The sequence below is a fragment of the Camelus bactrianus genome, chromosome 9 (assembly GCF_048773025.1).
Source record: "Camelus bactrianus isolate YW-2024 breed Bactrian camel chromosome 9, ASM4877302v1, whole genome shotgun sequence".
NCBI lineage: Eukaryota > Metazoa > Chordata > Mammalia > Artiodactyla > Camelidae > Camelus > Camelus bactrianus.
The window spans coordinates 25,798,887-25,825,199 of NC_133547.1; the positions used below are offsets into that span (position 1 = coordinate 25,798,887).

The following is a 26,313-nucleotide window of genomic DNA, read 5'->3' on the forward strand; positions in this document are numbered from 1 at the left end:
GAAGAAGTATACAGGCTATTAACTTCTAAAGTCAACTTAGAGACAAGGTAGGAACGAGTTTTTGTGATTGAAGTATAGAATGTAAATAGTCACAATTTTGTTCATGGTCAAGTGCTGCTGGCAAAAAGGAAATAGGAGAAGCGGAGGAACAGGACGGGGGTTGACACCTACATTTTATGGAGGAAATCCGCAGATACTCTATTCATAAAATAGAAATTTGAGCCCTTGCTTAAAAATATTAAAGTTTAGTTCCAGTAGAGGAAATAAAGCACTATCATTGCTGTGAAACCCTGGGAAGAGAAGCGTAGCACGAGACACATGCTCATCTTCATACTGTGAAGTTGACTGATCCTGACTGAAGCTGGTGATCCAAGAAGAGACACTGTGCAGTGGAAGAGAACACCAGTGACCTCACTCCGGATGAAAGCAGAGTTTTCCTCCGAAACCGGGGACTGGAGCTGCCTGAGCAAGGACAAGAGGAGAGGCTGCTGCTTTTCACTGGAAGTTCTTTTACACGGCTTGATTCATTACCATGTGCACAAATCGTTTGCTTTACCGCTGAAGAGGGCGTGTGGGGTGGTGCCAGGATGCATCCTGGACCACAGTGTGACCCTTTCTGTGTGGAACCTGCCTTCAGTGATCCAAGCAGATCAGTCAACAGCCTAAACTTCAGTCACACAAACCACGCTACTATGCAGTGTTTTGTTGAGGCAGAAACCTCATTTCTGAGAAAGTAAAGGGGTAATCTTCTTAGGTCTTTGATTTGTAGGAAAGGCATTTAAAAAAAACTCCTTTTGTTTAGAACTAAAGATTAGGAAGATTTCAGTTACAAAAGAGAAACTGGCTGAAAGACGTATCAACAGTCCCTGGTTGAGAAGTGCTGGCAGTCGGTGGAAACCCTCTGTGTCTCCTGCGTTTAGCATTACACAGCATGTTTCCGTGTAAAGCCTTTATTCTCACTAGCAGGGTTGCAGGGTAGTTGGAGGGAACACTGGAACCAAGTCAGATCTTAGCCCTGACTCAGGGTGTAGTTGTTACACTATTTCACACCCAGGGACCGATCGGTCAGCGTGTGGTTATTCAATCTATGAAGTTTCTTTTCTAGACTCAACATCTTCTCAAGAAATACAAGTTACTGAAACAGAAGCAAACTTATTCCAATAGCATCTCTTGTATGTGTCTTGAAAGTCAACATTGGTGACAATTTTAGATTCATCATTTAATCAGAATCCCCAGAGTGAGTCCTGGATTCTGGAACTTGTTAAAAGTGCCCGGATGGTTCTGGAGTAGAGCCAGGCTTGAGAACCACTGACTTAAATGGACCATAGCAACTTCTTTCCCTACCCTCAACAGTAACTATGTCTATAAAGAGAATGGAATACAACATTTGACTGAGGAGAAATTTTTATAAACACTGATTATTAATAAATATCACATGTTGTTGGGTATCAAATACATATTTTACACTCTAGATGTGCTCAAGAAGTTTGGAGAATATGGAAAAGTAAATATGTATGTCTACGGGCATATAAAAAGTCATCACAAAAAGAATCACTGTTCATGTTTGGGGATTTTTCTTTCCATTTTATTTTCATGCTTTGTCTTTTCAAAAAATTATTGACATTGTTGGATTCCATATACAATTTTGTACATTGCTTTTCAAATCTGCCATTATAATAAGCACTTTCTAGATTCATCCTTTAAAAGTCATCTCTAAAAATGGTATCTAGTGAAATGAGGGAAACAGGGACATTTATATCCACAATTGAATCAAAATAGAAATTCAGGTACTTAGAGCACAGGCCTATGGGAGTGTTCTCTACTCTGTGCCCATTTAGAACACGTCAGACCAGCACTATCTGGACCATGTGCTCAATTTCTGCAGCTGAATTTTGAGTATATGTGGTGTGTGGTGCCCTCTACTGGCTCTCCCAGGACTGTGCCTTGTTTCTGTTTGTAAACATGTGTTGGGTAAGGATCCTAAAGAAGGGGGTTGAATGCATGTTTGAGTTTTGTATGTCTATATTTTGATTAATATGTTTTGTTTTAATGTAATTTTATAATTTTTATACATACATTTATTTTCATACTCTTTTCCATAAAAGGTTATTACAAGATATTGAATATAGTTCCCTGTGTTAGATAGAAGAAATTTGTTTTTTAACCTATTTTTATATATACCGGTCAACATTTGCAAATATCAAACTCCCAAATTTATCCCCTCCCACCCCCTTTCCCTGGTAACCATAAGATTGTTTACTATGTCTGCGAGTCTGTTTCTGTTCTGGAGATGAGTTCATTAGTGTCCTCTTTTTTTCTTTTCTTTTTTCTCAATTCTATATTTGAGTGATATCATGTGGTATTTTTATTTCTCTTTCTGGCTTACACTCCAGGTCCATCCATGTTGCTGCAAAGGCATTATTTTATTCATTTTTATGGCTGAGTAGTGTTCCATTGTATAAATACACCACAGCTTCTCTATCCAGCCACCTGCCATTGGACATTTAGGTGCTTGCATGTCGTTGCTGTTGTATACAGCGCTGCTATGGAGATTGGGATTCTTTTGCCTTAATGTAGAATTGAAGCTGTCTGAATGCTGGGTATTTAGTGGTGACTGTGGGTCTGTTTCCTTTTTATTAATTGCACAAACATTTTAGAGTCTACCACATGCCAAGGATTGTGCTAAGGGCCTGGGGACACAAAGACAAAGTCTCCACCTTTAAGTGGCACATGGTCAAGTGGGAGGGACACAACCAGGTGGGACAACCTACGTAACAAGCCTTGGATATTCCAGCAGAAGAGCCTGACTCTTTATAGATCCTTGTCCTCCTCCCTCCAGAAAATTCATCCTCTTTGGTGAAGCGTGTGGCTCTAGCAAAGACACGTGTAGCAGAACCAGGAAGAAAGAGGACACCTTTCCAGCAAGGCAGATCCACCAAATCAATTCTGGCAATCAGCGGGGTTGATGGATGTCACAGACAGCTTGCTCTCAGTTTACTTAGGAAATTAAAATTTATGATGGACTATAACACATTAATAAGATGAAATAAAGGGCAATAATTCAGAGGTTTAATTGACCCCCTATAAGGGAATAAACCTCATTTTCTAGAAATGTATGCCTTATATCATATGTACCTAAAGAAGGAAGGTAATTATTACATTTTGATAGAACTTTAGCATTTAAAATTTTACCTTGATTTTTGGTGAAGGAAATGCATATGAAACCAACAGAGTTTTTCTAATCTGAGAAAGGCCGAAAGCACAGAACAGCATGAGGAATTTCTAAAGAGTTCATGATCACTTTTGTTGGCATGACGTTTCTTTGAAAACATTATGTATAATTATGCAAGATGAACTGTAAGTTAGCAAAGCACCCCTGCTTAACCTGAGGACTGTGATGGGGATATTGGGTCTACAAGGTTGACTCCACACACCACTAGAGCCAAACGTGACTGTGTAATATTTATCATGAATATGGAGCCAGCTTATATTACACTGTATGCCTTACACATATTGTATATATATATTGTATTGTATTGTATTGTATTGTATTGTATTGTATTGTATCGTATTCTATACCTCAATAAAATTTAAAAAAATGGAACCCACAATTACTTGCTGTGCAGTTTTGGACGAGTAACTTTCACACTGTGAAATCAGGACTCCCTTTTGTGACCCCACTGTCACTGCTGAAATGACTGTAGGATGCTGTGTTTTGTGCCACGAAGCTCTGGTTGTCCAGTTTGTCTGACGTCTTCATTCAGTGGCAGCTTGGCTAACGCGCCGCTCCCTCAGTATACAGTAACAGTGTGCTACACGCAGGCCTTACAAAGGGCACAGAAAAGGTGCCACGCGCCAAGGGTGTGAACAAGGAGCTGGACGAAGAGGTAGCTAACTAATTACAGCAAGAATCCCACTGTGACAGCTGCTATTAGGTAACACAGGGGAAGGGGATTCTGACTAAACGTTAGGGAGGGGCGTACAAGGAGGTAAAATTAGCGTTGAGCTCCGAAGAGCAGCAGAGGAGGAGAGGAAGCACAGCAGAAGCAGAGAGAACAAGACAAGCGAAGGCTTAGAAACATGCAACACACGACTGTCCTGGGGAGCAGCAGACGGCCCTGGGTTGCTGGAGCAGAAGGTATGCAGGTGGAGGGTTAGGAGATGAGGAGCAGAGGGGCCTGGGGCCTCTGGGCAGTGGGGTGGCGGGACCTCTCTAACAACCCCTCGTGACCAGGTCTTGGGCGTAGCCCCTCGATTCCTTCTCCCTGCAGTCTCCTCTTGGCCGCAGCCCCACATCCTTTAACCTCTGTACTTAAAAAAAAAAAAAAAACAAAAAACCCTATTGCCTTTCTTTTCCAAGGGACTGTGCTGGTCTAGCATTTACTAACCTTCTACCTCTTGCGAAATATACGACAGATGAAATGGCATAAGACTTTGTACAAAATGCTGGCCCCTCGGGGTAAAAATCAGAGCGGAGCAAAGAGGGAACAGGCCAGGTAGCCTGGCCAGACCCTGGGGCGGGGATGGGGGTCGGAGAGAGAGAACAATGAAGTCAGATAATGACGTTTGGTACACAGTTGGTGCTCAACCAGTATTTGTTCAATAAATGAATTGGGGTGACTTGATGGTCTCTCGAGTACAACGGGGTGTCTCAGGTATTGCCACCTGCCTCTGTGAGAACACTTCCCATTTGGGAAGAAGAAAAGAAGGGGAGAGGAGACCCGTGCATTCTGGCTCTCCATGCATTTGTGCTGAGGCCAGGTTTCTTCTGAAGTCAGGAGTTCCTTCCCCGGCAGTTTTCTCTTTCGGAGAGAAAGGGGTGTGTCACACACCTGATGCACAAATACGTATAGTGACTCACTGTTTATTTCCTTCCCCTCAAGCCGAGACCTGAAGACCTTAGGTTACAAAAGCATTCCTTTCCCACGGTAACAAGAAAACAGGTTAAAGCCGTCAGGGAGAGCTCAGTCTTGACGTCAGACACGGGCGCTCGGCACTTAGGGCGCAAAGCTGACGGGTCTAATCTCAGAGGGCTTTTAATGTGGGGAGACGCAAAGCCCAAGTGGCACTTGGTGCGAGGGGACAGCGCTACACAGAGGTTGGCCCAGGGAACTCTGAGCAAGGGCTTTGAATAGGGCCCAGGGCCTTGCGACTCCAGATATAGTTTGACAAACAAGCAGCATCTCCTGGAGATTTGTGAGAAATGCCGACTCTCCGGCTCCAACCCGGACTGACTGAATGTGGATCTGAATTTTAACGAGATCCCTGGGGAATCATATGCACGTTAATATTTGAGAAGTACTGGCCTAGGGAGCGTTTCTTAGAGGAAGTAAATTCTGAACTGTGTTTTGAAGATGAGTAGGGTTAACCAGGGGGCGTTCCAAGCAGAGAGAAAAACATAAACAAAGGTTCAGTGGCGTGAAGAAGCATCGGGGTGTTTTGGGGACTGCGAGTAGCTTGAAACAGTCAATCAGAAGGCAGAGAGCAGCAGAAGAGCAAGGAGGAGGGAGACGGCAGGTCAGGCAGCGGCCGGAGCTTGCGGGAGGGGCCCTGGGTTAAGGAGCTTTGCTTTAACCTCGTCCGTGATAGAGACGCACGATCTGTTCAGATTTGCATGTTAGATCACCGCAGCCCTGAGAGCCTGAGGTCAAGGTGGAGAGGCAGAGAAGTCGTCTAGGACGCTATGGCAATAGTTTGGGAGAGAGATGATGAGTCTAATTCAGGTAGTGCAGTGGGGTTGGGGAGGAAGGGCAAGTTGAAGGCATTTTAGGAGGTAATAAGCAGATGAAAGGCTTCAGTATGGATTGAGGGTGGGAGGATGGGAGAGCGCTGAGTCTTGGCTGCATGAGTTGCAGGCTTCTGGCTGGAATTAGTAGGTGGTTGCTCATGACGCCACTAACAGAGATGAAAGAATAAAGGAGGATGGGCAGGTTTGAGGAGGTAAATTACGAGTTCAGTTTTCAATATGTTCTGCTCAGGTGAATAGAAAACACGTACAAGGTGGGGGTGGGGGAGAGAAGAAAACAAAAGGGTGGAGAAGCGGGTGAATCAGTCAGGGTGGAGAAGGAAAACAATGAGGAAGAAGCAATGCCCTGCCCAGATTTGGGGCTACAGTAATGCACATCGTGTATCTGTGAGTCTTCTCTTTCTGTTCTACTTCCAAAGGCTGCCTTCTTGGAACTTGGTTCCATCAACAAAGAAGAGCAAAGGGCTTGATTCATGATTTCCTTTCCTGTGATTAACTCATTATTGACACCATTTGCTCCAGGAAAAAAAATGTTTTTTCTAACCTGGAGTTCAAGCTGCTCCAGGGTTAGAATGACCAAACAGCTGTCTTTGCTCACATTGTCTTGTGGGTGAATAACTGCCCACAGTCCCCAACACTATTTCCAAAGTGGCCGTAATACAGAGTAATATGTATGAATGTCTGCCCGTGGTCATTCTTCAAGTTCTTGGTGACCCCGGCCACAAATCTTCCCCGTCTGTTAACTTTTCCAACACTTTTAAAATTTTGCACCTTGAAATTCAGAACTTGTGAACAGCCTGAATTGGATCATACTCACAGTCGTCTCCTATCTAGCAATCTCACGAATTTCTAAACACGTCCCGGACTTCTGCATCCCCACCGCAGCAACTCCATAGATATTTTAATACTTTCTCACCAGTCATCCTCAGCCAATAAAAAGCAAAAGGTTGGCACGTGGTATATTAGTTTGGGCAGGAGGAGGTATTCCAACCAATCCTTTCGCTCTTGCCAGAATCAAACATGGCGGGGCCGCAGCCAGACTTCCAGAGCAGCCCGCCGTCTCCCCGCGACCCAGGCCGGTCTCCGGGGCCCCTTCCCTCCACCTGCCTTCCCCCGCGCAGAAGGCGGCCCCGCGCGGAACTGCACCTGGAGCGTGACAGCGGCCCTGCTTCCCGCCCCCACTCGAGGGCACGCCCACCGCCTCGCGCCAGCCAATCGCAGGACGCGCTGCGGCGGCAGGCAGCGCCGGCCGGCCCCGCCCCCAGCCTCGCTGCGGCCTGCGGCTCCGGGCCGGTAGCGCAGCTCGGGTCGCGCTGACTGGCTGTGAGGAACCTCGGGTCGCGGGCGCTCGCCGCCGGCCGCCGCTCAGCCCAGCCCCGCCGAGGCCGCGGGCCCCGAGCCTCCGCCATGGACTTCGAGGACGGTAAGCGCGGCCTGCGGCCGGCGGCCGCGGCTGGCGGGAGGCGGGGGGGCCCGGCCCGGGGTCTGTTTACCGTCTCAAGATGGCCGTGTGGGCTTTGTTCTGCGGCCCGGAGGCCGCGGGCGCGGCGCCCGGAGTCGGCCGCGGCGGGGACCCGGCCGGCCGCCGGGGGGGCTCCGCGCGGGCCGCGCTGCGGGGAGCGGCGCCGCGGCGGCGTCCCGGGCTCAGGCCCCGGCTCGGCCCCGGCCCAGCGCCCGGGCCGCCCGCTCGGGGAGCCCCGGCCCCGGGCGTCTTCTCGCCGGGGGCGGCGGGCAGGGGCTGGCGGCGCGCGGCCGCGTCGCGTCGTCGGCCCCCGGCGGGCGTGCAGGGCGGCGGGGAGAGCCGAGCGCAGGCAGGGCGCCATCCGGAGCGGGAGGGAGGGCGTTCCCGGCGAGCCGAGCGGCGCCCGGCCCCGGGCCCCGGCCCGAGACGCCTCTGCGCCGCGCGGCGCAGCGCCTCCCCGCCGGTGTGCAGGTGGGACTCGAGTCCGGGGTTCCGGCTGAGCGTCGCCTGCGCTTCGGGGTCCGACGGGGGCGCCGCCGCCTGCGCGGGCCTTGCTGTAAGCAGACCGCGGCTTAGCAAGCCCTTTCAGCGTCTCTCTCGCCCGTTCTTTACTCCATTTTCACACGCTCACAACGTAAAGTTAATTTGCTCTTCACCGTGTCTTCGTATCTTGCCCAACTTTTATAGGAATTGGTGTCAAGATAAAATGTGTACATAATGACAGCATTACGGAGACCCGAAAAAGAGTGTGAATGATTAAATTGGATTTTATCCTGTGTCACCACGTATTTCTGAATAAAACCAGTTCATTAACTGGTTGTAAGCCTCTAACCCAACCCCCCAGAAATGTTTAACTTTGAATGTGCTGTGAGTCTAACTGATCTTTTTGATCTTTGATTTGGTTTCATGCCACAAAGAGTTAAAGCTGTCAAACCCAAGGCTATGAAAGGGGTCTAGGAAAAAAACCCCTTTTGTGGATACGTTTCAGTTACTTAATAGCAAGTTCAGCTGTTAACAGTAGCACACTCTGGTGTTTTCCTTCATTTTAGTTGGACCTTGACTCATTCTGTTACAGATACCTTTAAATTATGAATATTTGAAGTGCTAGAGTTGAGAATGAATTTTAAAAATACATTATTGTGTTTTCACACCAAAGTTTGATGACAGAAGCAACACCCAAGTTACAGCAGAAACTACCAAGGTGGTGGGAGGGAGTGACGGGAATGGTTCCCTCCCCCCATAAAGGAATCCATTGTAGAGAATTGAAAAACACTAGTAACACTTAGTACATTTGCTTTTTATTATCACCATGTACCTACAATTCTAAAACAGTGTAAGTTATAAAATTCTAAACAATGTCAGTGATAAAATACTCCCTTTCTCATGCCCCCTGCTTACCCCCACTGCTATATTTGGGGAATGGAATTTGACTAACAATATATCTGAATCTAATCCTGTGTAGTGTAGTGGGATTCTGTTGTATCCAAATGACCGCTGTATTAGATTCCTTTCTTTCAATATTTATTAGTAAAATTAAGTGAAGGATTTAAGAATTGCCAAATTAATTTTGACAAATTATCAATATGATTTTTGGTGGTTCCACACCCTGGATAGATGTAGCACACCCACATATACACATATATGCATATGCATTTCTCAAATAAGATCTTGAAATTTTTAGAGAGCAAATTAAGTGGTAAAAGAAATATTAACTTTGTAGAAATATATTATGTAGAATCAATTCCCAGATGCCCCTGCTTTTTGCATTATTTGATATATAATTTAATCTGTCTTTCCTTTTGTTGCTTTGTATATGGATCCTCTTTTTTGGCTGTTATTTATCAGGTGTTTTAACTAATTTTTATATTACTGTAATTTTGATGATAAACTTGCCATTTGGGGAGATCATGAAAAGGATTTTTATTTTCCCATATGAAATACTTACAATTATTTATACCCTTTTTCTGCTGATAATTGAATTAATGGTATTTTTTAATTGCCTTTTTTGTCTTTTGAATAGATGTATAATTTCAGATTTTTGCTAATATTGTACTAATTCTTTTCTGTTAAATATGTCTTCATAGATTACACACATTCCGCTTGCAGAAATACCTATCAGAGCTTTAATGGTGAGTGTCCTCTTTCATTTGCTCTTAAATACGTTAAGGGAATGCATTTCGGTTTTTCTCTTTGTCCATATAAAGTACCAATGTAAAAAGTGAATTCTGCCTTGTTGCAGTTGTTGTTTGGTCTCTTGATGAATCTATGATTCCTTTAATTTATTGCGAAAAGCCCTGACTCCATTCTGAGTGATGACTGATGAGAAACTAGCTGAGAGTTATTTTTGTTGAATTTGAGGCTTTGGTATTGAGTAATGTAGATTAAGTGGATTATTGGCTTGGTTCTGTATTGCTTCTTTTGTAATACATTTTGACCTTGTTTTTGAGGTCACTTGCTTTAATTTGTCCAAATGTGTTAGTAGATAAAGAGCTGTCTATAGGAGTACATAAAAAAGCCCGATTATTTATTGATATAACATCAGAGTTGTGACTGCAAGCCTAGATAAAATCATAAGAGATATGCAGAATACAATTGGATGTCATTTTGTTAGTTTTTTAGAGTTAAGGCTCTGCCAGACAGGATGATAATACAAAAAAGAACATGGAACAATCCAAAGAGATTAAAAAAGCATTATGTGAAGGACCCCAAGAAGTGGAATTAAATACCCTGATTGCCAGAGAACTGCAAAATTCAGTTATTGTACAGAATGGAATATATTCACAAAATAATACTGAAACAAATGTATTACTAAATAGACTGTGCCATTTTATGGGAATAGTTACCACACAGTTAATTTCTATTTATCATCTACGAATTTAGAGAAACTTTGAATTTGATGTTGGTGAAAAGGGTTGAGCATATAGGAGGTAGTCAATATGTATTGAGTGCTGAAAAAAATATTTTTGAGCAGGAGAGTGACATAATAAAATTACCAGAGGAAGTTTTATTTGCATCCACAAGTAGATTAGATTGAAAACTGGAAAATTGTCAAGAAGACTGTTTCATAAATGTAGGTGTAAGGATTTTAAGACCCTGAACTTGGGAGGTGATGATAGTAATTTACAAAATATTAAGACATTTCTAGAGAAAATTAGCAGAACTTAGTAGTGAGTGGGAAATTGAGGGGGATGAATAAAAATGAATCCAGAATTTTAAACTGGAGTGAGTAGGGCTAGTACTTTTACCAAAAAGATTTGGAATGGTAGAAGACCATGATCTCCAGTAGGAGGTACCAGAGAGTTGGATTTAATGCCTAAATATAGAACCTTAAAATGCAGAATCATACAGGGCCAGAAGTTTCTTTTTTTTTTTTTTTTACTGAGTTATAGTCAGTTTACAATGTTGTGTCAATTTCCAGTGTAGAGCACAATTTTTCAGTTTTACATGAACATACATATATTCATTGTTGCATTCTTTTTCACTGTGAGCGACCACAAGATCTTGTATATATTTCCCTGTGCTGTACAGTATAGTCTTGTTTATCTACTTATGCCTGTCAGTATCTACAAATTTCGAACTCCCAGTCTCTCCTTTCCCACCCCCCTCCCCTGCCAGAAGTTTATTTTCTTAATGTACAGTGTTGCAAAAAGTGCTTCAGAAATTTCTGACACTAATGTTATGACCTTTTTTTCCTAAAGATGCACTTTATTTTTAGTAGAAATATAATTGTCATATTAGTTTCCGGTATACAACATAATGATTCCATGTTTGTATATACTGTGAAATGATCGCCACAATGTCTAGTTAGTATCTATCAGTGTAAGTATTTTTCTTTAATGAGAAATTTTAGGATTTACTTTCTTAGCAACTTTCAAATATGAAATACGCTATTATTAACTGTAGTTGCTATCTTGCACGTTGCATCCCCCTGCCTTATTTTATTTCATAACTAGAAGTTTGTACCTTTTGACTCCCTTTATCCGTTTCATCCCTGCTCCCCACACTCCAAACCCCAAACCCCCTTGTCTGGCAATTGCCAGTCTGTCAAATCTATGAGCTTGGCTTTTTTGTTAATTTGGTTTTGATTTGATTTGTTTCTTTTGTTTGTTTTTAGAGTCTACATACAAGTGAAGTCATACAGTATTTATCTTTCTCTGTCTGACTTAATTTCCTTTAGCATATGCCCTCAAGATCCATCCATGTTGTTGCAAATGGCAAGATTCCATTCTTCATGGCTAAGTAATTCTCTCTGTCTCTCTGTCTCTCTGTCTCTCTCTCTCTCTCTCTCTCTCTCTCTCTCTCTCTCTCTCTCTCTGTCTCTCTCTCTCTCACACACACACACACACAGCCCCCCCACATCGTCTTTATCTGTTCATCTGTCAGTGGGCACTTAGGTTGTTTTCATATCTCGACTGTTGTAAACAATGCTGCACTGAACATGGGGGGGGTACGTGTATCCTTACAAATTAGTCTTTTACTAGTGTTATGACTTTTATTTTGCTCTTATTTTTAGTTCCAGATGTGGTTCTCACTAGAGAGTGATTATTGGAATCCCCTGTGGAGCTTTCTCAAAATTTATCTGTTTAGCTCATACTCTAGTCCTCTTGAATCTTAATTTTTAAAGCACGTAGTCCTTGGCTGAGTAAGTTTTGAAGGAGTACTTTGAATGATTTGGGAATGCAGCTCTAGTTAAAGGCCACTGCTTAAAAGCACTTGGAGATCTGGTTTATCTACATTTTATAAACGAGGAACTTAATCTGAGGGATACAATTTGACCTCATTCATTCAACAGGTATTTTTTGAGATATTGTTCTTGGAACTGGCAGTATAGCAGTGAACAAAATGGACAAATATTCCTGCCCTTGTGAAGTATACAAACTAGTGGGCTGAAATAATAAACAAGATAGACAGTAAACAAGTAATAAATAATGTATTGCTACAGTTGCTAGGGAGAATAGTAACACAGGGCGAGGGGGAGGGTATGTATGTATGTTACAATTTTAAAGAGATTAGTTGGGGAAAGACTCCTTAAGAAGGTAATTTTGGAGCATAGATTTGAGGGACTTGAGAATGCAAGCCATGAAGCTATCTAGAGGAAGAATGCTGTGGGAAATAAAGAAATGTGTAGTAGTTACCAGCTGAAGCCAACAATGCATTGATTGTTAACATTGTATTTTCCAGTGACTGAAATGAAGTAGAAAATATTAGAAAACATGTCAGGGTACAGATTTCCTCCACACCATTTCTTGGAAGGAAGTTTTATTTCCAGTGTCTGCATGTTTCCTTCTTGTTTCAAAAATACTTCTTATATAAATAGCAGACAAGAAAAAGGAGAGTGTTTCAGGTAGAGGGAAGGCAGGAACAAAGGTAGGGCTGAGTGCATTGTGCTTCAGAGAGGACTTAAGAAGATGGGCTTGATTACAGCAGATGGTTCTTGCTGAGCAGTCTTAAGGCAAAGTTAGAGTAGTGAGGTGTAGCCAGAAGGCATTGAAAATCGGAGATAATTTGCTTATATCTAGGAAGCAGTAGAAAGCGGAGACCTGAAAGAGTTGAGAGAGTGAGCAGCACAGGTACAGAAGAGCGTTACTGGCAGAGGGGGTAGCAGGTGGGAACACGGGTGTAGGCCTGCTGTGTTCTGGAAACAGCAGGGGCCTGGTGTAGTTAGAGTGAGGTCAATGAGGGGAGGTCGTGGACCATGAAACTAAGAGGCAGTGGGGTGAGATTGTCGGTGGGAATGCAGTTTGGTGCAGCTGTTACGGAAAACAGTATGGAGCGTCCTCAGAAGACTAAAAATAGACTTACCATATGACCCAGCAGTCCCACTCCTGGGCGTATGTCCAGAGGAAATCTAATGCAAAAAGATGCAGGCACCCTGGTGTTCACGGCAGCACTGTTTACAGTAGCCAAGACATGGAAACAACCTAAATGTCCATTGACAGACGACTGGATAAAGAAGCTGTGGTATATTTATACAATGGAATACTACTCAGCCACAAAAAAGAATAGTCCCATTTGCAGCAACATGAATGGACCTGGAGATTGTCATTCTAAGTGAAGTAAGCCAGAAAGAGAAAGAAAAATACCATTTTTTAGATATGGAATCTGAAAAAAAGACAAATGAACTTATTTACAAAACAGAAACAGACTCACAGACATAGAAAACAAGCTTATGGTTAATGGGTGGCAGAGGGAAGGGAGTGGGAAGGGATAAATTGGGAGTTCGAGATTTGCAGATACTAACAGATAAAATAGATAAACAACAAGTTCATACTGTATAGCATAGGGAACTGTATTCAATATCTTATAGTAACTTGTGGTGAAAAAGAGTATGAAAACGAATATATGTATGTTCACATATGACTGAAGCATTATGCTGTACACCAGAAATTGATACAACATTGTAAACTATACTTCAATAAAAATATATACATTTAGGGGGGAGAGTATAGCTCAGTGGCAGAATGCATGCATAGAATGCATGAGTTTCTGGGTTCAATCCCCAGTATGTCTATTAAATAAATAGATAAAATTACCTCCCCTCTAAACAAATTTTTAAAAATTAAAAAAAATATATATATTAAAAAAATGTGATGGGGTGGATGAAGAGGTAATGGGCAGGATTTCTCAGCTTTGGTTCTGTTGATGTTGTGGACTAGATACCTCTTTGTTGCGGGAAATGTCCCGTGCGTTGTAGAATGTTAGCAGCATCCTTGGCTTCTGCACTAGATGCAGATAGCGCCCACTGCACATTTTGGTGACAACCAAAAATGTTTTTGGACATTGCCAATGTCCTCTGGGAGGCAAAATTGCTCCTGGTTAAGAACCACTGGTATAGGGCCTTATAGATTTTAAGGCTTTGGCTTTTACTTGGAGTAAAATGGGAAGCCATTGGAAGGTACTGAGCATTGAACATAGTTTAATTTACATTTAAACAGAATTCTTCTAGATTTTTTTTTAAGAATAAACAGAAAGGGAGCAAAAGTGGAAGCAGGAAAATCAGGAGGCTGCTGCAGTAGTGTAGGTGAGAGGTGTGGTGGCCTGCACCGTGATGCTGGTAGTGTAGAGGTATAAGAAGTGGTCCATTCAAGACTCAGCGTCACACACCTAGTTGTTTTGGTCACAGGTCGGTGGTTTTTTCCTGCCACCCCACGGCTCTTGTTTTGTGATTTAATAGATGCATTTTGCCATTTGCTGAGCTCATCGTTTCTGTGATAGCGCAGGCAGAGCAGTAGAATAGGTTTGGCTTAAATATCAGGTCAATTTAATTTTTGAGTGAATTACCTTCTTATTTAATTTTTTAAATTGAGGAGTGGTTGATGGAATATTACATGTTTCAGGCATACAGTATAGTGATTCACAACATTAAATGTTATATTTCATATAGTTATAAAATACTGGCTATACTCCCTGTGTTGTACAATATATCCTTTTACTCATTTATACTACTAATAAAGACATGTTATATTTTTATAGTTTTATTTTTTAAGTGATTTTTAGATTGATTTGGTAAGCTGGAGAATATTGTTTATATATAAACAGTCCTCTTATATGTCTATGTCCCTGTAATCACACTGATTATTTACAATACATATAAAAACTTTTCCTCTTTTCCTTTTTAATAGACTGAATAGTAACAGTACTGTGGAAAATGTACCAAAGTTATTGCTATGTAAAGGTAGCTCTGTTAATTTTTGTGTACTCCACAGTGCCTGGCAGTAGGTGAGTGTTCAGTAAATGTTAGGAATTTATGACTCCATAGTGAAATAGAAACATACAGAATCAAAAAACTAAACGATTTACTATCTAAAGGCAGCCTCTGCTTACTCAAAATAGAAATTAGCAGAAATAACAAAATACTGGTTTTTTTGCTTTGTGTTCCTAAAACTACTTTTTAACATGAGGCTGTAGAAGAAGACTTTTTATTTTGAAAACTTTATTTTAATTTCATAATTGTCTCTGTATAAGAGAAATGAGCATAAATTGTATACTTACCAACTCTAAAGACAAATAATTGACTACTTTATTAGTCTAGAATTATGTTAAGATGGTGGCCACTGAGCACTTGCAGTGTGGATAGTCCGAATTGAGGTGTGCTGTAAATGTAAATCACACACATGATTTCAACTAGTATGAGCAAAAAACAATGTAAAGTCTCTCATTAATGCTTTACTGATAAACTTTTTGTACTCTGTTTTATTAAAATCCATTGGGATGCCTTGCACTTTGAATGGATCTTTTTATGATGTATGATCCTATAATATCAGGCATTAGTTATTTGAAAAATAGTGGTTTACTAAGTTATTCGGATTTTCCAAATATTCACAGATTTTTTTATACAATATATAAGGTCATGTTCATTAATTTTATCAGAAATTTTATCAGAAATCAGTATCAATTTTATCAGGAAAGCCTTTAAATATTGGGAAGCTGTCAAGCTTAAGTTTTATAAAATTCTAATTTTTACTTGAGAGCTTGAATTTTATCATTGGCAACAAACATTGTCACTTGTTTTCCTTGAAGTGACAGTTTCACTTCATTAATTTTTGAGAAAATGCCTGCCAGATGCTCAAGTCTGAAAGCCATAGTTTTTGAATGTCAGTCTTTCCTTTTAGTAAAAATAGTATTCCTTGTAAAAAGTGGCTAATTCAGTTCACAAACCACACACTAGCACGATGGCTTTTCCTGGAGAGAACTATGGCATTTATGGAACTTTATGCCCTGATATGCAGCAGAATTGCTGTATGTGCATTTCTGTTTCACTACACAGGACGGCAGAGAGAAAGTATACTCAAAGGTCATGATGTACTGCAATTAATCTTACTGCTTCACTAAGGACATTCTTAAAGTGAAGATGGCATTTTTGTTACATCATTTTTTACTGCAGGTGTGCAGTACAGCTACTTGCATGGTCTGGTGTCCCTGCCTTGATTTGTGCTGCAGCACCAGGACTTTTACCCACCAGTGCTTTTGCATCTTCAGTGCAGAAAAAATTCCAACACTGTGGAAAAGGCAAATAATGTCTTAAGTATTATTTATGAAAATAGTTTGACCTTGTGGACCCCTTGAAAGGGTCTTGGCCAACAAGCTATTCCTTGAGAACTACTGCCCTAGAGTGTGTTAAAAAATAATGATTAGATCCTGACCACAAGACTCGTGAACATTTAAAATGAGGCCACAGATAACAGAATGTAAGGCAGAGTATCATAAACAGCACAGAGGAGCGACGGACTTTTGTACATATTCAAAGGAGAGAGATAATAATCAGCTGAGACAGCATCAATAAAAATGTCCTTGAAAGGATTAGTGTATGAAATGGACTTTAAAAGATGAGAAGATGTCAGTAAGCAGGTACTTGGGGTGGTAGAGGGGAGTGCTTTCATGCAGAAGCAACAGCATGAGCTTGATAGGTGATACTTAACGAGACTTTGGGAAAATCATTTCATCTCTTTAGACCTTTTTAGTTCTGTAATCTATAAAATGGGAAGATCAAATGTGATCATTTAGGTCCCTTCCATGTTTAAAGTTGCAAGATTTTGTTGTTAGAAACAGAAATACTTACATGATTGTAATTAAAATTTAGTGTTTTTAAAAAATAAAAATTAATGTTTTTGCTCTTCGTATACTATTATATATTAGTGCATAAAACTTGGAGAGTGTGATAAGGATTTAAAAGGACTTTATAGGAAACATTCTAAATTGTTTTTAAAACTTTTTGTTTTTATAATCATAGTAATTTCATGTTGTTATCTCTTTTGTTATATTTTCCATGTCAGAGGTTGAGATTTAGGCTTAGTGTCTTGATTTTATTATAATTTTTTTTAGTGTTTTTATTGTTAGAATTCACATTCATTCCTTTTATTCTAAATATTTGAGGATTTAAATATTTATAGGTACAGTACCGCAGATTGGCTCCACTCTGATTTTACTTTTTAAAAATATCTATTTCAGTTACTGTATGAACTAATTGAAATTAGGCTAATTTAAAATCTAGCTGCTTCTGAGTTTCTAGACATTTTGAGAGGAGTTAGGTGCAGAAAACTATTTATAACAAATTTTTTTCCTTTTGACATTATTAAATGCTGGCTTTTTTGAGAATAGGAATTTTAAATTGTGTACCATGTGGTACCTAACCCAGGGCCTTATGGTAATACCCTAGTCAAATAAATACCAGTTAAACTGAAGATAATTTTAATATAGAACTTTTTCATTGATAATGTTTTTCCTTGAAAAATTAGGTTTCATTAGCAAATCTGATTTTTCATTGGATTATCATCTCTGTGTTTTTTCCTACAATGTCTCGTATGAGTTTAGCTTAAATGTTAATGACAAATTTTCAACTCAGATGATTGATATGAATATCTTGTGTTTTATGCAGAGATTCCTGAAGAGAATGGTATTTCACTGATGTTTTGTTATTGACTCTCTTTTAGGAATGGATCGTGATTATGGCCCTGGATCTTATGGAGGTCTGACATTCAAGGATATTTATCTAAAAATTCTTCTTTTGAGAGCCAGTAAAGGTGAGCATCTCTTAATTTTTTTCTTTTTAAACTCTTTATAGGGATGGATCGTGACTATGGCCATGGATCCTATGGGGGTCAAAGATCCATGGACTCCTACCTAAACCAGTCATATGGCATGGACAATCACAGTGGTGGTGGTGGGGGTAGCAGGTAAATTGCATAATCACTTGGCCAAATAATTAGATGACTAAGATTCTGAATATTTTGAGTATTCCTTAGGCATGTTATTATAATACTTTTGAAATTGAATAATTGCCTTATTTGTTTAAAGGTGTTAATTGTTATAAAAATTGTCTTGGTGTCACTGGCAGACATCAGTTTAGGAAAACCGTTATCATTTCAATATAATAGAGTAAGATTTTTTGTCTTTAGCTGTGAACTTTCTTTTTTTTTTTTTTTTTTTTTTTTTACTTCTTGTGCTTTTACTGCTTATCAATCAGAATGTCCGAAACAAATGATATAAAAATGTTACTGGAAATATTATTTGTGAAGCTTTTTCCTAATGATTTTCAAAAAACTTTCCTAATGTGGGGTACTCTCTAAAGCAGCAAAGCAGGTTTTGACTAGAATAGATTTAACTGAGCCAATCTAGCTACATTCAGTTTCTAAGAAACATTTAAGACAGTTGATTCTTTTAATTTTAATTTTAAAGTAAGTTACAAGAGCATATCATAATAATAAAAATGTTCTTTAAATCCCATCTAGGCTATTTATTGGCAGGTACTACTTACACCACAAACTTGTGCTCTAGACTCGGATCATATTAAAGCCCTAAGTCTATACCTTTGCTTATTTTAACGCACTAGAGTTTGGGTTGTACTTTATTTCACTGTCGATGCTGTCAAGGCTTAAACCTGGCTGAGCTACTGCAGGCTCTGGGGTGAGCACATTTCAGGCCGAGGGGGTCTACTTTTTGAGGCACAAAGATTCCTATTAAATACAAGTAAAGCTAGTTAGGACACATTTGAAACTATTGTCCTTCGTAAAGTGAAGGATCTGGATTCTTTAAAGATGGACTGAATGATATTTTCTTTCTTTCTGCTTTTATGGTTTATAGTAGAGAAAAATCAAGAAAATAAACAGATACAATTTTGCTTATGTGATAGATGTTTCGAAAAACGTAGTTGGAAAGAAGAATAATTTTTATATGGTTACTAGGATTCAGAAGTAGTGATCCGTAGATGATTGAAGTAATGAACACATTTAATGTTTTACCGTATCAATTATTGCTCTATTACATTGTCAATGTAACGTGCTTAAACTGTGTAGATGTTACCATTTATCTCACGTGTGATCATGGGCCTTTATAAACCTATGTTGTAAGGTAACACGCAACTTCTGTACTCAATGCTTTGTGAGAAGTATGATGATTTGCTTCTTTTGTTGACTATTACAACCTTGAGGAGACTGTGCGCTCCCTTTTTTAGAGTAGTTTTACAGTTTCCTCCCAGGGAATAATTTTTCAAGTAATTGAAGACATTATAAAATGTATTCTTTCTAATCTGCTTTGAAAATTCATATGCAGAGGGTATATGTTGGTGGTCTTTTATTTTCTATTTTATGTGCTTATCCTTTCAGAATCGTTAGATTTATGAGTCTACAAGTGAAAAGTGACTGAGGATTGGTTATTGACCTTAGCCACAAATTTTTATAACCAGAGATAATTCTCCAAATTTTGACTGCTAGAGACACAACGAAGCAGTTTTGTGATAGAGATTACTGGGAGTGCAAAAGGATCTCTTTTGTGTCACAAATAACCTACATCTGTGTAGTCTTCAATTTGTGTCCCTATTGAAAGCCAAAATACTGTAAATATTTTGTATTTTCCAGTATTAGGGATGGATTCAAAGAAAGTTTGAGTAGTTTGTGAACTTTAGCAAATGACTTTTTTCAAGACTAGGGCTGGGCTTAAATAATGACAGACAAATCTTTTCTTTTAAATAAAATAGAAAAGCTGCCAAAAAGCAGATTTTGAAGCTAAGGTTTAACTCAATTCATATTTAAACGCTGACTCAGATAGCTTTCTATCTGGGCTCATGTTGAACTGCCCAGCCCTAATCAAGTATGAACCAAAGTAGAACTGTGCAAACCAGTACGGTATAAATGAATTTTAGTTGATAAATGTCATCTAATAATTTGTCTTTTGAATTGTCTAACATTAGTAAGCTTACTTTTGTTTTTTCCCTCACTGTGCAACTCTTCCAGGTTTGGACCTTATGAGTCTTACGACTCCAGGTCTTCTCTGGGTGGGCGAGATCTGTACAGATCTGGCTATGGTTTTAATGAGCCCGAACAAAGCCGCTTCGGAGGTAGTTATGGTGGTCGCTTTGAGAGCTCCTACCGGAATAGCCTTGACTCTTTCGGAGGTAGAAACCAGGGCGGGTCTAGCTGGGAAGCACCTTACTCCCGTTCAAAATTGAGGCCTGGGTTTATGGAGGACAGAGGAAGAGAGAGTTACTCTTCCTGCAGCGGTTTTTCTTCACCCCACATGAAGCCTGCACCTGTAGGCTCTCGGGGGAGAGGAACGCCTGCTTATCCTGAGAGTACGTTTGGAAGCAGAAACTATGATGCTTTTGGAGGACCATCAACAGGCAGAGGCCGAGGCCGAGGAGTAAGTACAACAGAATCTTTCCAGATTCTTTTCACTAGTCACTCTTTTAAACCCTTTCAAGACCATGGTTTTCAACAGAGTAAACACTGTTCATCCCAGTGTATTTTGAAGCAAGAGCTGAGTTGTAAGCATAATTTTTAGGTTGCCTGTAAACGTTCTTCCAGCACCTCAGAAAATACGTGGCAGCGTGAGATGATTGTTCATGAAGTTTTGCCAAATCTCCCTTTATTAAAAAGGTGAGGATATTAGGTTTGGTCTAAAAGGGGTTAAAAGGAGTTGCACTTTTCCTTGTCAACACTAGCAGTTTTGCTGGTGGGACAGTTCTTGGATTATTATAAAGGTAATAAACCCTTTTGGAGTTTCTGAGTAGGTTAAAGGTGCAATGTATGATAAAATGTGTATACTTTGCTGCCAAACTCCAGCATGTAGAATTTCTTCAAAGCTTCATATTTCACATTAAACACAAGAGGCTAAAAGTTGGTGATAGATGAGGGGAGCTCAGCCATGCTTACCTGGTGAAGAAGTTGAGATGCATAGTAGGTTGTAGAGGATTCACGGTCAGTACACTTCCGCTAACTCACCCTCCTGCAGCAGGTCCTGTCACTGGGTGGTCTGTTTTACCTGTGTCACTAGTTTTTCTAAGAGAAATAGTTTCCTCCCTGAACAAACGTCTATGGCTTCTTCCTAGGAAGTAATATTTTGTAAATTGCTGCTTAAATGAGTACATACACTAGTCTTCAAGTATTTAATTTCAGGATTTATAGTATAAAGATTATGCTTTACATTCTTAGGTAACTTGACTTACATGAATTTTTACCCAGTAAGTGTATGTAGATTGTGGAGTTATTATGTAGGTTGATCTTATAAAGAATATTGTATTTTTTTCTATAATGTAAGAAATGGGTTTTTTTGTTTGTTTTTTAAGTCAGCTGCTCTTATTCTCTTTGCAGAGGAAAGTACTTCTGATAAAAATGTAGTAGGGCACACATTTTTGACTGTCCATTATTATTAGCCTTTGGTACATCAATGTAGTGTATCATACTTGTGTAGAAATTTTGCATTTATAACAGTTATTCTTTACATATGTAAAATGCATTGCACCTTTAATGGATAATTAATGGAGACTTTTCTGATGTGACTGTGTGAATGACCTGGGAACACAATTTGCTCAAGTCTACCAGGTGAGACAGGCATTCCTTAGCCTAACACACAAATGTGAGCAACTGGCACATTGCTGCTCCACCATACTTTGTGATTGTAGATTAACTGAAAATGGTTCAGATAATAGGCTTTGGGTTTTGAAATTGAAAATCTATTCCAGTTTGAAAATTTGGAAAACACTTGCTATTTATTTTCCGTGCTATGTATTACTGTAGGCAAGTGATTTTTTTCTTAGTGAGACTTAAAGTATCCACTTTGTTTTCACAGTGGAAGAACAGGTACTCCTGTGCTTTGTCTTCACCTTCTAGTCTGAATGGGCTTTTCTTTCTGTCCTCCTGTTACGAAGTAGATGAACCAGTAGGGCTTTCTTTTTTAGTCTTCACTTGTACAATTCCCATTGGATCCTTCTCTTCAGATTACTCCTCAATCTTTATCTTCTAAAAGTAAGGTTAGCAGAATAAATTCCTGTGGACATGTGGCCTCCTGGTGTAGTGGATTTTGTTAATGACAAGAGAAGAGGAAGGGACACAAAGAGTCGTTTGGTAGTATGACTCTTCATTTGTAAACTTTTGTTTCTTGGGCTTCTGGGTCAGAATATGTTTCTCTAGGTAAGAATGTGAATGGAACGTCAGATGCAATTCTTTATCTGAAGTGTGTCTTGGAAGTTGATGCATGGTTATGCTTTAACTCTCCTATTTCATACTGTGTTCCATCTCGCCTTCTCATCCCTTTTTCAGCAGGGAGAAATCCTAAATGATTTCTGGATCTTTTTTGTTACTTCAAACTTCAAATATGGTCATCTTTGTGTTTCAGTTTTAAGCCAGGTTTTAGTAAAATAAAGATTTCTTTTAAGGTCTTTTCATGGGAAAACATCGATTAGGAACTCTGAAGAGGAGTTGTCAGAGAGTTGTACAAGTGGTAACATTCTGACAGGCACATACGTTGTTTATGATCTCAAGTAATTTTGAATTGTAAGAATCAAAAATAGGTAGGAAATACCATATTTGTTCTACTGGAAATAAAAATGCTAATTCACTGGATTTGAGTTCATGTAATAATTTACAAAGTTTTTCAGTATACTTACTCAGAGTGAACACGTGAAATTTAGTTACATTCTGAGGAATTTTCAGGTGAAAATTTTTATGTAGATAACATGTAAATTTTTTATGAATTCATACTTTATCTTTGGATATTATGCTAATATTTCTTGATTTCACAAATTTGCAGCATATGAGTGATTTTGGAAGCATTCATAGACCTGGAATTGTTGTTGACTATCAAAACAAACCCACCAATGTGACAGTTGCTGCTGCAAGAGGAATAAAGAGAAAAATGATGCAACCATTTAATAAGCCTAGTGGGACCTTTGTTAAGAAACCCAAGCTGGCAAAGCCTGTGGAGAAGACGAGCCTCAGCAAGTCACCCAGTAAGTAAGGACATGTAATTGCTGTGGCTCACGGTACTGTTTGTTTTTTTGACTTGATGCTTTTAGATAATTTTTTCATGTTTATGTGGACAAACTGCATAATAATTATAGTTGTTCAAAGCATGATGCTTTTGATACTAATCGTGTGTTTATTTTGTTTCTTGAATTTCGTCTCTTTTTAAACTGCTTCAGGATTAGTGTGTGTATCCAACTTGACAGAAGTGGGATTGTAGTAATTGTTACTAATAGTAAGCTAGCACTTAACTGAACGCTTACTGTACACTGGGCACTGTTTAAAAGGCACGATGGACATTACTTATGTAATTCTCACATCAGCCTGCTCAGGTAGAGGTGTGCATACCAGACCCTCTGTAGCTGGAAGAATAGGTACAAAGCAGATAAGTAAACTTGCTGCCCAGGTCAAACGACCAGTAAATGCAAAGTCAGGGTCTGCTCCAGGGCAGGTCTTGCTGTAGAAACCCTTCACTTAAACCGCCATGTGATTGTGACAGAAAATTACTTTGTATTATTTTTTTCCTTTTTTAAAACAACTTTTTAAAATAATTACATTACAGACATTTTACTGTATCTGAAAAATTAATTGAAATTACAAATGTTGGGTTCTTTCCTCAAAATTATAAGCTATAATACAAAACTCAGGAGCGGTTTAAATACTATCCTTAAATCTACTTTTCTGCCATGCTTTGCATTTGACATCTGTATTGTTTTTAAAAATAACAGTATTCTGGAATTCTGGACGCCTGATACTAAGTTAATAAAGTGTGCTTTAGTAGGATAACTGTGCTAATTGATAGACTGTTATTTACCAATATTACTAGAGTAGGCAATTCAATTGATCCTCTTGCGGTACATTTCAAAGATATATTTTGCAGGTGTAGTTAAATAAACATTGCAGAGTTTGATACAGAAACTGATCCGCTAAAGCGGATATCTGTGACCCAACTTTTTGTTTTTCCTTTTTAATAAAACTTGAGGATAGAATGAAGCCAAAGTTCTGTGGTCAGATCACACTTTCACTGTCAGGTGTGAGGTGGGCATTCTGAAAGATACCTGCTTCTTACTCAGGAGTTAGAAGTCTTGCTACGTTATGGTACGTATAGACTGTATGATTTGTTGAAAAGCAGTAGGAAAGGAACCATATTCAGACATTTGGCTAGAGGTACAACATATATCATAGCTTTAGCACATGGAAGGAAATGAAATTGTTTCTAGTTTAAGGTCTTATACAGGTAGATTCTCCACTGAGTGAGGGTTTGAGGGAAACTGAATGAGGATATTGAAAATGATTAGTAAAATAAAAATGTACATTTAAGCTCCTATAAAATGAGGAAAATCTAGATACTGAATTTTAAGGTATTGATTTTGTATCATTTTGAAACATCCCACTGTATACATAGCAGGAACTTAGTATATATTTACTGTTGAGTTTATGAATCCCCAGGTATTCATGATTTTGTATTAGGTATTTTTTCCAAAGTTAATCCCAAAGGATAAATAATGCATAAAAGGAAAGTTTTGAGGGCAGATGAGTTCTTTGAAGTCTAAAATTAAATGTACCATAAGAAAGAACCATTTTCTTTCTTTTAATACAGTGAGATACCACTTCACACATGTGAAGTTGATGGCCTTAATAAAAAAAAATGAAAAAGGAAAGAACAAGTGTTGACAAGGATGTGGAGAAATTAGAAGCCTCGCACGTTACTGGTGGGAGTGTAAAATGGCACAGCTGCTGTGGGGAACAACTTGGTGGTTCCTCAGTGATTAAACATAGACTGACTGTGTGACCCAGCAGTCCCACTCCTAGATACATACTTCAAAGAACTGAAAAGAAGTACTCAAACAAAAGCTTGTCCACTTAAGTTTATAGTAGCATTATTCACTATAGCCAAAAGGTGGAAACAGTCCAGATGTTCATCAGCAGATGAATGGATGGAAAAAATGTGGTTTATTCGCATAGTGGAATATTATTCAGCCATAAGAAGGAAGGAGATACTGATCCATGGTACAACACATGGATGAACCTTGAAAACATCATGTTAAATAAAAGAAGCCACACAAGAAAGGCCACATACTGTATGCTTCTGTTTATATGAAATATCCAGAATAGGGAAATCTGTAGAGACAGAGTGTGGATTAGTAATTTTACCAGTTGCTTTGGGATAGAGTAAGTGGGTAGTAACTGCTTAATAGATATGGGGTTTCCCTTTGGAGTGATTAAAAAGTTCTGGAACTAAATAGTAATGATGCACATCGTGATATGCTTAATGCCACCAAATTGTACACTTTGAAATGGTTAAAATAGTACATTTTATACTGTGTATTTTATTACTTTATTATATTCACATTAAGACATGTTTTAAGAATAAGAGGAAGAACCAGCTTTTATTTTAGAGTTTATACATTTTAAGAAATTTTGGGAGAGCTACTGTAATAAATGAGTTTTTGCATCCAAGGCTCTCTGTTTGTTGTTTTTCTACTTTTCATGCATGGGCAGGTTACTTCAGTGTTTCCCTAGTGTGATATTCAGAATGATTTTAGGTGATTTGGATATTATTGCTAAAAATGAAGATAAGAAAAAATGAGCAGATTTAGAGAAAAGTATGTAGCAAATAATAGCATATGATGAGAAGTAAATTTGGTAAAATTCATGATGATCTTATTCAGATGAATGAAGTTTCAGAAATACTGAGTAATCTCAAACTCTGATTTTCCTGGTGAGTTCAGTTTAGATAACTGCCCAGTAAATCTGGTATGTCTGTAATTTGTGAACTAGGGACTGGAAAAGGAGAATGGAAGAATGATTTTTGGTTTTAACCTTTTTGTCTGATCCCCTAGCAAAAACTGACCCGAAAAATGAAGAAGAAGAAAAACGACGAATTGAGGCTCGGCGGGAGAAACAAAGGCGCAGGAGAGAGAAGAACAGTGAGAAGTACGGGGATGGATACAGGTTTGTGCTTAGTACAGTTAGAAAGTTGGACTCATTAAGAAACCGTTTCCTAGAAGAGGCAGATATATCAATTAGAATGTGGAAAATTCCTGAGAGTCAAATTAAAAGGTTTGATTAAAGATACATAGAGATGATTTTGAGTTTTGGTATTTTTAGTTATCTGTCGGTATCCACAGTGGATTGGATCGAGGACCACCACCCTTCCTATCTTAACCCCCATCCCACCCCCACCCCCACGAATACCGAAATCTGAAGATTCTCAAGTCCCTTATGTAAAATGACATAGTATTTGCATCTAACCTACGCACATCTTCCCATATAGTATAAACTGTGTCTGCATTTCCTGTGATACCTAATATGGTGCAGATGCGACGTGAATAGTTGCTGGTGTGTGGCAAATTCAACGTCTGCCTTTT

The 26,313-nt window shown here is 39.4% G+C and overlaps 1 protein-coding gene across 4 annotated transcripts in view; it reads left to right on the plus strand.

The window, feature by feature from the left end:
- Positions 1 to 6,996: 6,996 nt before the first annotated feature.
- The window catches only part of ZNF326 (zinc finger protein 326), a 35,915-nt gene continuing 16,598 nt past the window's right edge, over positions 6,997 to 26,313 (plus strand). Inside the window, exons 1-7 of one of the 4 annotated variants that reach the window (XM_074369897.1) lie at positions 6,997 to 7,169; positions 9,293 to 9,337; positions 17,639 to 17,674; positions 17,770 to 17,881; positions 19,937 to 20,342; positions 22,731 to 22,929; positions 25,786 to 25,897. In XM_074369897.1, the coding sequence (XP_074225998.1) occupies positions 7,154 to 7,169; positions 9,293 to 9,337; positions 17,639 to 17,674; positions 17,770 to 17,881; positions 19,937 to 20,342; positions 22,731 to 22,929; positions 25,786 to 25,897 (926 nt within the window). In that variant the 5' untranslated portion in view covers positions 6,997 to 7,153. Of the gene's footprint in view, positions 7,170 to 9,292; positions 9,338 to 17,638; positions 17,729 to 17,769; positions 17,882 to 19,936; positions 20,343 to 22,730; positions 22,930 to 25,785; positions 25,898 to 26,313 lie in introns of those variants that run through there. The other 3 variants (XM_074369898.1, XM_074369899.1, XM_045513139.2) reach the window with 3 other exon arrangements.